At 45.5% G+C, this 16,319-nt stretch overlaps 1 protein-coding gene across 2 annotated transcripts in view; it reads right to left on the bottom strand.

The window, feature by feature from the left end:
• The window catches only part of Nprl3 (NPR3 like, GATOR1 complex subunit), a 38,630-nt gene that overhangs the window by 13,983 nt on the left and 8,328 nt on the right, over positions 1-16,319 (bottom strand). The window contains exons 3-7 of one of the 2 annotated variants that reach the window (XM_028756445.1): positions 14,352-14,390; positions 10,759-10,888; positions 9,051-9,125; positions 5,232-5,385; positions 2,981-3,062 (exon numbers count right to left, since the gene is read on the bottom strand). In XM_028756445.1, coding sequence (XP_028612278.1) covers positions 2,981-3,062; positions 5,232-5,385; positions 9,051-9,125; positions 10,759-10,888; positions 14,352-14,390 — 480 coding nt within the window. The remainder of the gene's footprint in view (positions 1-2,980; positions 3,063-5,231; positions 5,386-9,050; positions 9,126-10,758; positions 10,889-14,351; positions 14,391-16,319) is intronic. The other variant, XM_028756446.1, reaches the window with a different exon arrangement.

The following is a 16,319-nucleotide window of genomic DNA, read 5'->3' as shown; positions in this document are numbered from 1 at the left end:
ATGTCTCAACCTCTTGCCAGCTGACTCAGATCCCCAGCCTGTGTCTTTCCTTCTGAATATTTTGTACTGAACTAGAACCTCTTTACAAAGTAACCAAGCTCTGTGGCATGGAGACACTGAACACTGTCATTAGGAGTCCCCTAAGTACTAGACGCACATCTGGACAAACCTCTGGAGTGTACTGGGAGGACAAGGAATGATAGAAACATGCTTGCCCAACTTCTAGCCTCTAGCTCTGGAGCCAGTCAGGTGAATCCTTCACAGCAAAAGGGAAAAACAAAAGGAGCTGCCCCTGCTTCTGTGATCTGCATCTCAAGATGAAACCAAAGGTTTACACCTGGAAAAGTTTCCTGCTAAGCTTATGTCCCTATCTGCAGGAGTTTAATATTCAGTCTGAAAACAGTCTTCAGAAAAACACTGTCCCCCCAAGCTTATCCAGCCTTCACACAGCATTAGAGTCCAGCCCTCCTGCAACAGGAGATAAATGTTCCTGCCAGGGCCCGGCATCTACACACCATGACTGTGCAGAACAGCACAGTCCTATCTTCTGCACTCAAGACACGCTGTGTGCAAGATTATCTCACACCTGCACACAAGTCACTTCTGACCTCCCTCAGCTAAGCCTCTTCCTACTCTGAGACGCCGCCATGTATCCTGTGTGCCCTGCCCCACACAGCGGCCAGGCTTCCTACTATACATGGCAGGATGCAGCACAAGAGACAAACATGGGTAGGCTCCAAAAATCCTACCTCAAGACCTCAAACAAAACTTTACATGTCTGTACATTTTTTATGCAATGCAGACTGTAACTCTTGGAACATTCAGAGGCATCTACAGGCTTGCTCTTGCTCTTTAGCAGCTAACAGCATGGCCAGTACTACTTACCTGGCCAGGCCTCAGATAGCATTCCCATGATCTGAGCCTCCCAGACCCAACCACAGTCCCTGTTAATTCAGAGAATCACTCAACAGAACACTTCTTCACACCACAAGGAATGTGTATCGTTACCCTCCTGCCATTCCACATCTCTTTAACTGTGGTGAGCTGAGCAAAGGGTTATGTTAGAGAAAGTGAAGGGACATCCCTGCCCTACTGAGGGAAGCAACCTGGGGGAGACATGGAGGAGACACAGGTCCTAGGACAACTAGAGTAATCTCCTAAGGGACTCCTACTTCCACTCTATATTCACAGACAATTAGGGAATAGGGTTGCCAGCTAGAACTATATCAGAGCCTTGGCTTTGGTTAAAATAGTAAACCCAGAACAATTCTGTTGAAAGGATGCTCTTAAAGCTTGATGCCAATTAAGCCCACAACTTCCTGTCTTTTAGGTCTTCTCTGAGAACACCTTTCTCAGGGATCTGGCAAAGAGCTACTGTCAGGAGACAGATATTATAGTTGATCTACCCAGCCAATGTATACTCAGTTAAACCTTTTTATTGCTGAGGGACAGGACCTTGAGGCCAACCACAGACCTTGTGGGATGAGGCTGGGAGGGAATCAGGCCAAGAGGGCTACTGGGCAGTTAAACAGCTGTGCAATATCAGACAAGTAGGAGCAGAGGAGGCCACAACTGCCGGATCCTGCAGAGAAGCGTCCCAGGACAGGCTCCAGGACCCAGGCTGACTGCTGTAGCTCACCTGGAGAAACGAGACCTTGTGCACCAACAAACAGGGTATCTGGCTAGAAGGACTTTGAATGCCTTTCTCACCAGAAGCTCAAATTCCTGTTCCTCCGAATTGGTCCACTAGGTGGCTCTAGGAACCCTCAAGCCCTGAGCTGTCCCTGGCAGATGACAAAGCTTTCTAAGGTTTTACTTTTTCCCCAGCACATCCTTTCCCCCCCCCACCCCCTTTAGAAACCTACAGTCAACCGGGCGGTGGTGGCGCACGCCTTTAATCCCAGCACTTGGGAGGCAGAGGCAGGCGGATCTCTTGAGTTCCAAGAGACAAGTAGGAGCAGAGGAGGGCTATACAGAGAAACCCTGTCTCGAAAAACCAAAAACAACAACAAAACAAAACAAAAAAAAAAAAAAAAAAAAGAAAAAAAGAGAAGAAACCTACAATCACTGGTTTCCTTTTTACTTTGTTTTTTAGATGCTATGCAGCCAAGCCTTGTCTACATAAGTGAGTTAGTTCCAGGCCAGCCAGGACTACACAATGGAACTCTTCTTTGTTTTGTTTTGTTTGTTATCTTGAGACAGAGTTTCTCTGTGTAGCCCTGGCTGTCCTGGAACTCACTCTGTAGACCAGGCTGGCCTCGAACTCAGAAATCTGCTTGTCTCTGCCTCCCAAGTGCTGGGATTAAAGGCATGCGCCACCACCACCCAGCTATGAAACTCTTGTCTAAAAAATAAAAGAGAGAAAGCAAGCATCACACACACCTGTATCAAGCCACCCTAGATCACACACACAGGCTTAAGTATATATTTAATAGAATACTCAGCCACCAATATAATCAAATCAAATGAGGTTTGCTGACCTCAGACTGTCAGTGTCTCCACCTCCAGCTCTCCCAGAGCATAGACTATCAGTCAACTCCAACTCTGCCCACTGAAGTTGGACTTCCTCAAGTGAGAAGAGGCAAGTGAGGCCCACCTCAATGGAGGCGGTAAAGAACTCGGCACTAAGTTAAGCTCAATAAAGTGTTGCTGAGTTTAATGGTTCAAAAGCACTTTCAAGCTTTCATGGACAGTTGTGGGCGGAGCTTCTGTTGTAAAGGAGTCTGGAAGTAACTGTCTCTGCTAAGTACATCACTCAAAAAAAAGAGGCTGCCACTAGAAAAAATGGACACCAAATCGGGTTTCCTGAAAAGTGGGCACACAAGTGTCCTATCCCTTAACTTTTCTTGTCCCCGTCTCAGCAGAGCTCCAGCACACAGAGCCTATGGCAGTATTGTCTGTGGGAGGCTTCCACTCTGGAGGCTTGGGGAAGCTGGCCCAGGAAGAGGAGGTTCAACAAGCATGGCCCTCGGGGTCTTACCTGTCATACGCTTCTTTGAGGTCCCTAGCCAGCTTGCACTTGGGTAGGATGTGGTGGAATGGGGACTGAGGACCTTCATTTGCTACAAGAATAACAACAGTTAAGGATTTACAACTTCCAAAGCAAGAAAACATGCCCAGGCCAGAACAGGAACAATCTTTAGAACAAATTCAACATTAACAAGTAATATTAAACCAATGTTAAGTTAACATTCCAAAAAACTCCTTGTAATCATCACCATCAATATACCCCGATCCCTGTAAAATAAAGGTAGACTCAGGCTGATCTGAGAAACTATTTGCATATGAAATGTATATAAAAACTATTTATATTTAAACTTGTCAACCTTGTTTGTGGTCACAGGAGCAAGCTGCCAGCTCCACTGCCTCCCACCAAAGGTGCATGTCTCAGCAGCCCCCACCCTCTGTTGCAGTGACTGGGTATTCTCATGCCACATTCTCATGGTGAGGAGTCTCACTCCTCCCCAACACTGTACAATCATGAGATGTGTCTTTGGGACTGAAATATCTTTTAATCTTCATGAATCTCTAGCAAAAATATACATCTAATTAAAATGAACATCAGTTTGTTTTTTTCCCTTCCCTTCTCCCGCTTGCTCTGGCCCCACTCACTCCGGCCCAAAGGTTTTTATTTATTTATTATATGTGAGTACACCGTAGCTGTCTTCAAACACCCCATAAGAGAGCATCAGATCTCATTACAGATGACTGTGAGCCACCATGTGGTTGTTGGGATTTGAACTCATAACCTCCAGAAGAGCAGTCAGTGCTAACCACTGAGCCATCTCTCCAGCCCAAACACTGGTTTTTTAATATCTAATCTTTTAAACAGATTTTTGTTGTTGGTTTTGGTTTGTTTCTTTCTTTTTGATACAGGATCTCACTGTGTAGCCTTGGCTAGCCTAAACCTTATTCTGTAGACCAGGTTGGCCTCAAAACTCAGAGATCCCCACCTGCCTCTTTTTCTCAAGTCCTGATTAAAGGCAAGTAGTACCACCATGCCTAGATCTAAATCTTAATAGAAAATTTCTGGATTGTTTCCTATCATACTTATAATTAATTAAAATAGAAAAAATAAGTATTGTTTGTTTTTGCTATCTCTTTGTCTCGGGTCCTAGGGCTGGAATCCAGAGCCTCACATATACTAGGCAACTAACTCTACAAAGATTCCCAGGCCCATAATACAAGTGGTTTTGTTTTGGAGACACGGTCTCTCTCTATGACTGTCCTGGAACCCAGAGATCCACTGGCCTCTGCCTTCTACAGGCTAGTATAAAAGTACATGCCACCATGCCCACCTAATTTTCAAAGGAAAAAAATAAAGTTTTCACTGAAAATACATTAGAATCAGACAAGACTTTGTTAGTTTGTAATAATTCGGTCTAATTTCTGTTCCTCATTCTTTCTTCTGTAGCTGAGAAGCCTAGGAGAAGGAAGCAGAGGTCATTCCCAGTTTCTCGCCAGTGTGGTCTGGTCCTCTGGGTACACTAAAGGTTACACAGTATCTATCAGCACAGATTTTTTTGTTGTTGTTGTTGTTTTGATTGGTTAGAGGATAGTTAGGTTCTTCAATTTTAAAGCCAAGTATGGAAATCACTCAGTTTACTAGCTGGATGTTCTCAATGGCCCCTCCCTGAGTTTCCCATCCCAGGACAAATTTATGTAGCAAAACCAGTGTCAGGCTGATGTATTTTTCCTAAAGGAAAGGTGATCACATAACAATGTGTGGAGTCCTTCCTAGAGACATCAATTCAGACCCATCCATTTTGCAAAGTAGATTCATATATAAACCCCTAGAAGAGCCTTCTAGTGCTGGTCATGACCAGCTCAATGTGAAAATCTTGTTAACTTCTCTAGCCAGTCTCTGCTTACCAATTATTGTGAGGACTTCCTCTTCAGCGTCCAGCTCACCAAATCCAAAGCTTTGGTTAGCTTCTGACAGTTGTGCTGTAGTGCGGGAGAGGTGGGGACTCTCTGTACTCTCAGCATACCCCAAGTCCACAAAGAGAACTGGCATGTGATCAAACCTGCAACCAGGCAGCAAGCCTGCCTTTCCCTCTCTGCACAGAGAATCTCTTTAATAGTGTCCCTGAAACTAGAAAGCCAACTTGGAACATTATTTGCAGTTGCCTCAAAACAAAGCAGAATGACCAGTTGGTCCTCTAGGGATACTACACAAAGAGACGCCATCAGCCAGAGCAGACCCGTGCTTAGCAGGCTGCTGCACTCACCATCAGCCATAGCAGACACCTCATCCTGAAGTGCTAGGATCAGCTTGGCCTCTCGAGTGAGATACTGGCAGCGGCGCTCCTCATGCTGTAGAACAGTAGCAATGCGCCGGGACAGGTTGTGTAGACAGTTTATCACTGACGGGTCAGCATTGGCCTGCACAACAGAGGCCAAGCACTCAGAATATGTACACAGAGACACATTTATAAGGCTCTAATACAAGTGCAGAGCAAAAGCCTAGACCATGAAAGAGGCCCTCTCCATTCCTTTCCGCTAGGTTTCTCCTCATAGCAACTGCCATCCAGAATTCCCTGTGCATGCCCATAGCCTACCTATATACATGCTGGCTGACTTCCTCATCTTCTAGTCTCAGGAACAACTGTCTGGAGTTGCAGAGGTGACTCTATAGGAGTCCTCCATGGGGAACACGCATTCCCACTATGCTAGGACTGTAGAGAAAACCAAAGGACAGCTAAGGGCACTGATCCCACCCACCTATTATGTGATCATGGGTCATGGGTCATCATCTGAGGAAGGAAAACCGACTAAGCAGAGGAAAGTGGTCAAACACACACAGCACTCAGAGCAGAGGCTGACCGGAGCAAAACCTTGGCGGTATCTGTAATCCTGTTGTGCATTGACCACTTATGAACATGTCTGGTTTATAGTAGTATATAGGACTCCATTCACAACAGGCCACACTCTTCCAGGACAAACAATACAAAAGTGTTATGCTATTTGCTAAACATCTGTCAGGGATGAATTATTCCTAATAAAGACCCCGTCTGCTAATCAAATTCACTAGGCTCCTGGTCCATGTCCCTTTCCAGTGTCCACTGTGTACCCACACTAACTAGGCCAAAGTAGCATACAGAAAATGCTCAGATCAGAAGTGTCCCTCACCCTTCTGGAACCTATCAGTGACCATAGTCAACCAGCAGGTGTACACACCCAGGCCAAGGGTGGAGCAGGCCACTGTGGGGGTCTACGGAGATGCTTGAACGAGCAGATAACTGAGCCAAGCATGACTCAAGAGTTTCTAGAGGCTACCAGGACTGCTGAGTAATACCTGAGGGTACAGGGTCAGAAGGGAAGGGACAAATGGCACCTCTGATTAGGGCCTCCAATGCTGTTTCCCATCCTGTTTATTTGCTGAGTGACCCTGTGCCTGTTAAAATCTTTAAGTTAAAATCTTACCCAGACAACACCTTGTACATCTGGAGTTGGAAAGACTTTCTACATTCTCAATAAGCCCAATATTTTCAAACAGAGGTAAAACCTGGGCAAACTTGCCCTGATCATCAGGCAGTTTGCCCTGATTCTTCATGCTTAGGGCATCCCCTTGATCATGCTCTAGAAGGGCTGATTCATACAGATATACAATTGCCTCAAAACAAAATACACATTTACAAGAGTCTATGTAAAAACACTCCACTAGAAAAGCAGGGAGAGAATAATCTTGGACATAGACTTTCCCTTTGACTAATGACTGAAGTCACAGTGAGTCATACTCTGCTGGAGATGCCACTAACTGAGGTATAAAAGCCTCCCTATAGCTGCTGCTGGGGATCAACTGTTTGAGTGTCCCCTTTGTGCGAGGTAGTTCTCACCCCCACACCATAAGGCTCAATGACATACACTGAAGGGATATCTGGTAGGTCTTGTTTGCACATCTAACACTAAGGAAGCTGCCTTCAGCAGCCGAGGCTATGCAGGGACACGCTGAGAAAGCTGCCACCTGGAATGTGCCAGACTTCAATGGGAATGCTAACAAAAAGTGTACTTACAGCTAGGTGTGGTGGGAGGCAGAGGTAGAAGGATCAAGTTCAAATCTACATATGAAAGTTGAGGCCAGCCTGGCTTTCGTGACACCATCTCAGACAAAGTGAACATTCACAGTACAGAATAAGCAGCACCACCAAAGTTAATATATCGTCACCCATGGGACTTTCTGCCACCCAAAAGCTTGTATCCAGATATAACTACACCTTCATAGTAACTTCCAGTCTACAAGACACAGAAAGTCTGCCCAATGAGACAAGTCTGGATGTGGGAAATGTGATAGGACTAGTGGAGACAGAGACCATACACAGCGAGCAGGGGTTGCATCTTGGCTCACAGGCCAACTGAAAACCATTTTCAATCAAGACGTTTTAACAGACCAGGTACTAGTTAATACCAATTTATCATGGTTAATTCTTGTCAGATTCAAAAGGGCATTATGGCATAAAATAATAACCACTGTTTCATAGATATGTCTTGTAATGGAATAATGAATGGATATACAACAGGTATAGGGCACATGGCTATAATCTTAGCACTTGTGAGGTGGAGGCAGGAGGATTAGGAGTTCTAGGTCATCCTCAGATACATAAGTATTCATGGCCAGCCTGGGATATACAAAACCATTTCTTTAAAAAGTAACAAAAGCCAGGCACAGTGGCACAGACCTTTAATCCCAGTGCTCAGGAGGCAGAGACAGGTAGATTTCTGTGAGTTTCAGGCTAGCCTGATCTATATAGCAAGTTCCAGGTCAGCCAAAGTTACATTCTGAGACTCTGTCTCAAAAGAGCAGAAACCAAAGCAAAAAAAGAAAAAGTGCCAGAGAGGAGGCTCAGGGTCAGACCATCTGCTGCTCTCCCTGAGGTCCTGACTTCTGTGCCTAGAACACAGGGAGTGGTTCACAACTGTTTGCCACTACAGCTCCAAGGGATCTAACTCTTCTTCTGTCCTTGGACAGACACACATGTACTCATGTTCACAGATAAAAATAAATCTAAAACAACAGAATGGACATGAGGCCTAGGATTCGCTTTGGAATACAGACACATAAAAACTGCTACTGGCCTTCTCATGGCTTTCCTGTTAAGAGATAAACTACGACTCTAGATAGCAGTGATGAACAAGATAAATGATACATGGTGACATTACAAATGAATTAGGTGTAACTAAATTGTGAATTTCGTTTACTATTTGGTGATATGAATCAGGGTCTTACTATACAGCCAAAGACAAGCAGTCATGCCTGACTTAAATTGTATACTTTTTTGGAGCACTAAGTAACGGGGCACTAAGAGAGGGATTCATGTAGCCTAGACCGGCCTCAAGTTTACCATGTACAGAAACTGACCTTGAAATCCTGGTTGTCCTACCCCTGTTCCCAGGTGCTGGGATTATGGGAATGTGCCAGCCGGTCTAGCAGAGTGTTCATTTGTCTGTTTGTGAGATAGAATCTCAGTCTGTGGCACAGGCTGGCCTCAAATTTACGACAATTCTCCAGCTTCCTCCCCCCAAGTGCTGGGATAACACGTGTGTGCCACCATACACTTTAAAATGAGAACCATTTGGGGCTAAGGATGTGGCTTAGAAATAGACTGCTTGTCTAACATGCACAAGGCACTGGGTTCTGTAACTATCACTGTTTTGATTTCTTTCCCCTCTCCCCTTTTAAGGTTTTATTTATCTTATGTATGTGAGTACACCATTGTCTTCAGACACACCAGAATCATCACCCATTACAGATGGTTGTGAGCCAGCATGCTGTTGCTGGGAATTGAACTCAGGTCCTCTGGAAGAGCAGTGCTCTTAACCACTGAGCCGTCTCTGCAGCCTGTCTACCACTGTTAATAAAGTAAATATTGTTATGTGTATGTAGTTTACAAACAGTTGGAGGAGGGAGGGGAGGAGAGAGAAGCCATGAGCTCTGCCTCCACGGCACGTTACTTAAAGGACAAGCGCTGTGCACACAGCCTGGGCTCCCTGCACACTGCCCTTCTCCCTCAGATCCTCCTTTTGGACCTAACTACTTGTACAACACTCACCCTCAGTGCAAACACCACATTAAAAAGAATCATAGTCGGTGCTTCCCGCTTTGGAGATGGATCTGTTTTGGAGACCTGTAAAAGAGCATAATTCTAATAAATCAAAGACACAGTATCCTATCTGTCTGTTTGTAGCAGGGTTTCCCTATGAACTACAGGGGGACCCAGAACTTAGTATGAGTCCAAGCTGGTCTTGAACTCATAGTGATCCTACCTCAGGTTCCCAATACTAGAATCAGAGGGGTGAGACACCATGGCCATCAGAGAGCCACAACTTTCTACAGAAAGCTATAGTGCTTTTGTTTACAGAGGAGTCAACCACCACACAAACAGCTGAATCACTCGTATGCAACAAGCAAAATGGCTTGTGCTCCGAGTTCAGTGACTGAAGAAATCAAGCTGACGATGCCCAAAGTGACAGGACAGAAAGGGGTGCATATGGGTGAAGAGCCCAGAACCATGCCCCTGTTGCCATGGCAAGGACGCAGGACAGTTAGAGAGAGGGTAGTGCCCAGCAGCCCTGATGCAAAGGAGCAGCCAAGAACCAAGTCCATACCTCGCTCCAGTTCTGGCATCCATGCAATCTCAATAACAAATCCAAAGCACTCAAACATACCACTCAGAGAGGCATCCTTCAAACCTAATTACAAGGGTTGCCTATAGATGGGAGTTAGAACCCTGGGTCCCAACTCTCCCTACAACACCCAGGAAATGTACCCTGACTGTCACTGCAATTCTACAGGAAGTGACTGTCAACTCCCCCTCTCATCCACAGACAGAACAGAGCCCTGTCACTAAAGACCACTGTAGGGAGGGAGTTAATACCAAAGGTAAGATATTCCAATGGCCTCAGGAGTTCCTCATAAGGATGAAGCTTGTCAGTCACAGCACAGCTCTTTACACAATCTCTAAACAGTCTGGTGTGCTGAAACAGTTCTGCATCTAAGGGTTGCTGTCGTGGAGCCTGCCTGTACGCAAAGAGCTGACTGGCTCTAGTGTACAAGCTCCTTTGGGTATTAGCACATTGTACTTGTTAACATACTCAGTACCCAAATACTCATCCATCAGAGAACATATATAGAAAGGTTAGGACAGGCAGATTTCTGAGTTCGAGGCCAGCCTGGTCTACAGAGTGAGTTCCAGGACAGCCAGGGCTACACAGAGAAACCATGTCTTGAAAAACCAAAAAAAGAAAAAAAGAAAGAAAGAAAAAAAAAGATTAGCTCAACAATATGTGTTAAAATATGTTGGTTATTAAAATAGCACTTAACAAGAAGCATGCACCATTTTTTCAAAGTTCAGAACAATTGTCAGTTAACTCATTGTTGCCTTCCCCTATATATCAGAGGAAAGGCCAGTTATTAGAGATCCAGACTATAGTCAGTAAAGGCTAGTCAGAGAGAGCTGGGGATGTAGCTCAGTGGACCAACAACTGCATAGCATATGGAAGACTATGGGTTCCAGCCATCACTGAATGAAGAGACAAGCTACTGGCAGGAACTGTAGCACCTAGGGGCAAGTGCCGTCATCCTCTGCTGGATCCTCAGGACCCATGAAGGTACACAGCTCATGGCAAACGGCTGATCAGACCTGCTGCCCTAATCACACATTCACCAGCATCAACGTCAGCACCATTCTGACCCTCAGAACCAGTAAAGACTAGGCTCACGCACCCTAGAAAACTCCTACCTGCTGAGGAGAGCCATACCTGCCCCAGAGCGTGCTGCAGCAGTGTTGGGTGCCCAACAAACCGGACATTATCAATCTTCAGTTCAAATTTCTGGCCGCACATTTCAGATTTGGTTGCCAAAATTGTTGCCAGAATAACATCAGAGAACCTTAAAATTGTAAAAAGGTAGGATGGAAATGCATTAACGGAAATCACAGCACCGTACCCAGGGACCCACAAGTGGGGGTGGCTCAGGAAATGACAGTTTCTGTGGAGCTACTTTGTCCCCAGAGGGTGGCATTCCTATCAATGACTCTCTTGCAGCAATCCCAAGGTTAGGGACGTGAAATCACCAGAATTACAGGTAGAAGGCAGGAGAAGCACAGGCTGAAGGCACATGCTGTCATTTCTGGCATGCTGTATGAAATTAGAAGAGAAACAGCTGCGGTTTGCATGTAAAAGGAAGATCAGCTGGGGCTGGCACTGCCCTTGGGAGCCACTCACCGAGGCTCACAGGCCTCTCCTTACTGTACTGCGGTTTGGGAACTATACCTCTCAACACCCATGACCCCAGTCCCTCCACAACAGGGCCACAAAAAGGACCAGAGGACAGAGCTCAAAGATGCATGCAGTATGCTAACTTCATCCCTTTCAGCAGAGCTGCACGGCCCTTCCCTTATCCTCAACACTTAAACTTTCCAGTTCTTACTGAGGGATTTTGTGCATGGCATGCAGATGCACTGTGTTGCAGGAACATGGGATGCACAGAAACAAGTGTCATGGAGGAGTGGGAATGGCTGGGTGTGGGAGCTCACCCTTTCCAACAGCCATCTGTACATCTGTCTCCCTACTGGCAAACCTAGTCCTCCCTGTCTGGGGACCTGGATAAGTGAATTGTCTGCAGGGAGGAGAGCACTGGGGCCTGGTGTTGCCTCTTATCTCAGAGACCAGGGACTGAGGCCTCCACTGTAGACATACAGGCACTGTTTCTGATCTAGCCCTAAAGGGAGAGAACACCTATGCTCATCTGTCTACTACAGAGAGCTGTCTAATATCTAGGTAGGGTGGTTTGGGGAAGACAGCTCCAGCACTATCAGGCTCATAGTCTGTCCTGGGCAGGGAGACCCTTACAGTCCTGAACTATGTGGGACCTTAGTCTTGTTTCTTCTGGAGACATTCTCAGTGGGGGAAGGGAGACAGACTAACATCATAACCCCTCCATGATGAAAAAGGAAGGTCAGCTTCAAACAGCTGCTGTGGCTTAACTCCAAAGCAGCAAGTGTCACTGGGACAGAAAGTGTCTATGGGGGCACTCACTCCAGGCCACCAACACAAGGCAAGGCTGTAGTACCAGTGACCTGGAGGCGGTATAGCACAGAAGCCTGGCTGTGGTCAACATGCAAGGCAAGCGGCTGTGCGATTCTCCCACTTCTACCCAAGCCTGTGAGAACGCTCCAGGCTGCTACGGCCTAGAGGGCTGGTGCTGGTTTCCTGAAAAACTAGCAGGATCCCCTGGCTGCCACAGGGCTTCTGGACCCCCAAATAAATCAGATGCAGAGAGTTGGTCACAAGGGGCTTCCTTACCCTCTGCAATGCGGGTTTTGTCAACCCTTCTAGAACTAGTCTTATCATTAAAATCCTGGGACCTGTAGGACACTCAGACAAATCCTTAGTCCCCCTTTCCTGGAATATTAATGTCTGGGATATTAGAACATGGAAGACTCAACAACTCAGATAAGGGCATTTTGTAGGTTTTCTTAAAAAAAAAAAAAACCTACGTAGCTTTCTGCCCGTCCCACCTGTCTAAAAGACACACTCATGCACAAGGAGGCCCAGGGTACTAAACCCTACCAAACACTTGGGCACTGATCCAGCCAGCATTTCCTATCATTTCATATCATGTCTACATAAGCAACATCCAACACATCCAGTGAGTTAATATACAAAAGTAGCAGATGGGAGAATGACCTTAACCGCCTCATCACTTCTTCCTTGACAGTCAAAAGTCTTCACTAAAAACTCCCTCTCTGTCGTGAAGAGCCACCAACATGCTTCAGCTTTGGCCACAGAATGCCCAAAGGCAAGCAGCAGTATCCCATAAATACCAAAAATCCATCTGCAAATACAAAAACTCAAATATGCCCTTAAAGGAACAAAATCAAGTCTTCCCTCTAAGAGGCCTGTCCCACAGACAGACGTGGACTGCTGCTTAGGCCAGGACGCCTCAAGCGGCTATCCAAGGAAGCCCCTGTGTAGCTGGCCGTTTTGTCATTGGAGCAGGTCTGAGCTGCATACCACCTCCTAACATTTCACGTTTATGATGAAAGACACTGGCGTGGTCACGGACTTCACATAGTGTTTGATGACATGATCTGCACAAAGACAAAGTAGCCTGAGACCAGGGAAGGGTACAACTTATACTTAGCAAATAACGAGGGACAAGGTTCACTGTTTCCAGAAGTTACAAAACTCCTTTGAAAACCTGGGAAGTGTAAAATAAGACAATAAAACACCTGCTACAAAAACTAAACATTTCTAACTTGAACATCCAAGAAAAATGTATTTAGGAAGATATAACAGCCCAGTTGAAATTCAGGCCAGAATTTTTTTCCTTGTTTTAATTTCTTTTTATTTTGAAAGAATAGTTTTCCTAGTTAAAGAATTCAAGGATTCTATTTTTAGTAAAAACATTCTGGAGTGGAGTTACCCAGGAATGGAGAGGAGAAAAGACAAGAAAGGAGCTCAACTCTATACCTTCAACCGGCCCTTTTTTCTTTTTTAATGTGTATGAATGTTTTTACCTGTGTGTATGTATATACACCAGGTATGTACCTGAGGCCCATGGAAAAGGGCCTTAAAGAAGGCACTGGATCCCCTGGTACTAAAGTTAAAGATAGCTGTGAGCTGCCATGTAGGTGCTGGGAATTGAACCAAGGTCCAATGGAATACATGTGTTCCTAACCACAACTCCTCTTGCCAGCCTCTCAACCTGCTTGTTGATTGAAACTCACACATACTGTATGTATAGCCATGGCTCACACAGATAGACCTGCTAGGGGACAAGTCAGTGCAACTTATAAACGCTCCATATCACCTTCATGGGGACGTTTTTACCACTGCTTAGTTCCTTCTAATCCTGGGTATCTAACTGAACACTCAAATACCCAAGTGTTGTTAACACAGACAGTCTGTCAGTCTGTCTGTCTGTCTCCCTCCCTCCCTCTGCCTCTCTCTCTCTCAGAACTAAAGGCAAGGAGCAGTGACCATGAGCCCCCACTATGCAGTAGGACAGGAGATGAGAAACCCACACGTTGGCCCAGTATCATGGGACTGCTAGTTCCCATTTGGGGAGGAGGTTTGCACAGTATACCCGGACCAGCAATCTCTCTGGTGCCAGCCAACCATGCTTTAGGTTCTCAAAGGATGTGAAACAGCTAACTAATTCTGGGGAAAAGGGCAGAGGCTGTGGGGAAATCTGGGCTCTTGAGAGGCAGGGAGGATTCCAAGCTAGAGCCTATGCACCTCGTTAGTCATTCTTCAACATTGAGAGAAATTAGGCAGTAAGCACAATTACACGAAGAGAAGGCAGCCGGAATCAAGACAGAAAAGGGGTGGAGAGATCTTGGTCTTACCCTGCAACCAATTGCTCATCGGTTGGAGGACATGGCTTGCTGAAATGGGAACAGGACCATCAAGACCAAACAAAACATTCTTTCTTTAAAACCACGTAAAATTACAAGATTGTTTTATAAAAACAGTATTAAAGTCTAGCAGAAGCAGCACTATAAAGTATTAGGTGAATGATACGACTTACCATGTGAGAAAAAAAGATACACATAACATACCCCAGATGAACACTTACCAGGGGATTTTTTTTCTCACTAAAGCTCAAATTCTCACACATAAGTACAGGCCAAGAGAGAACGAGAGTCACTGTTCAGAATTCAGGACATCGGAAGAGCAGACCCTCGTATCTGATCTTCCCAAGAGTAGGTTTCTTCTATGTGTGGGAATAAATGTGATGCCCAGACAGAAAAGCCTTCTGAACTACGGTACCACAAACATCATCCAGTCCCAGACCTTGAAACAGTGTGGACACTGCACACTCACCTCCTGAGCTTCACCCCAGCTGGTAAGGAGGTCACAGTAGAGGCACACTTTTGTCAGAACACTGGGGTTTCTGTACTATCTGATTTGGATTTTTAGTACTTTAATGTTTTATGTTCCTGTAAGGAGCATTTTACTCTAAACAACCATGAAAAGCTACATAAAGGTGCTACCTTGGAGACCCACTGTGGCCCCAGCTTGCTCTCACCGAGAAACACATGACCAAAGACCCATGTTAGAGAAATACGTACCAAGGGTGCCCTTCCCTAGCAGTTCCACACTTACAGTCATCAGATCCGACTATATAGCATGGAGATGAGAGGTTGACACCCTGGCAGCTCAGTCACATGGGCCATCCAACAGACAGGACTCTTTACCGGGATGGACACATTCCAAGAGTGCATGTAGAATTTGGTAGCCATGAGTAGCTGAAGTGAGGGAGGACTAAGAAGCTGGATTATTTTTTAATTTTAGAGATGTTTGTTTGTTGACTGGTTGGTTTTGTTTACTTTGTTTTGTTTTTTTTTTCTGAGACAGGGACTCTCATATTCCAAGTTAACTGAAAATTCACTGTAGTACCAAGGATGGCCTTGATCTTCTGATCCACTTGAGTTCTGGGATTACAGAAATTCACCACCATGCTTAGTTTAAGAAGGGCTAGGAATCCACGTATTTCTGTGTAAATAGCCACACTAGCCAGTGTCTACAATCCTTACTGAATAGCACAGTACTACTGGTCCTTATTTACAAAAGGCAGACAACCCCACTCAGCTAAGTTTCTACGGAAGCTGACAAGCAGAAAAATCCTGCAGATCCCAGGAAGGAAGCACCTTTGGGATAGAGAGTGGGTTTTGCTGCAGCATTGCACTGCTTCAGAAGCAGCTCTAAGCTGGGAAAGTTACGAGGGACTGGCAGAGAACTGAGGCCCAATGGGAATTAATCTACATCTTGTAATCATATGGGACGAAGATTGGCAGATGCTATAAAGTTAAAAGTACCAAGTTAAGCAATTCTCAAGTTCAACTGAAGAACTAAAGATACAAGCACTCTCATCCCAAGGTTTTCTGGTTTTGTTATGCTCAATACATTTGAAATGGAGTCTCTAGAAAACATCTTTGTAAGACTCTGAAATTCGCCGGGCGGTGGTGGCGCACGCCTTTAATCCCAGCACTCGGGAGGCAGCGGCAGGTGGATTTCTGAGTTCGAGGCCAGCCTGGTCTACAGAGTGAGTTCCAGGACAGCCAGGGCTATACAGAGAAACCCTGTCTCGAAAAAACAAAAAACAAAAAAAAAAAGACTCTGAAATTCAATTGCAGGAATTCGATGCTGTGGTCAGACCTAGAAATGAAAGACTGTTCAAAGCTATACATAGTTGCATGGTGACCTTTGATGCCAGCACTCAGGAAGCAAAGGCAGGTAGATCTCAGTGAGTTCAAGACCTAGTATACAGAGAGTTCCAGAACAGCCAGGGCTACACAGAGAACCATGCCTTG

This window comes from Grammomys surdaster, unplaced genomic scaffold (genome assembly GCF_004785775.1).
Source record: "Grammomys surdaster isolate TR1022 unplaced genomic scaffold, NIH_TR_1.0 126121, whole genome shotgun sequence".
Lineage (NCBI taxonomy): Eukaryota > Metazoa > Chordata > Mammalia > Rodentia > Muridae > Grammomys > Grammomys surdaster.
This window is presented reverse-complemented; position numbering and strand designations above follow the sequence as displayed.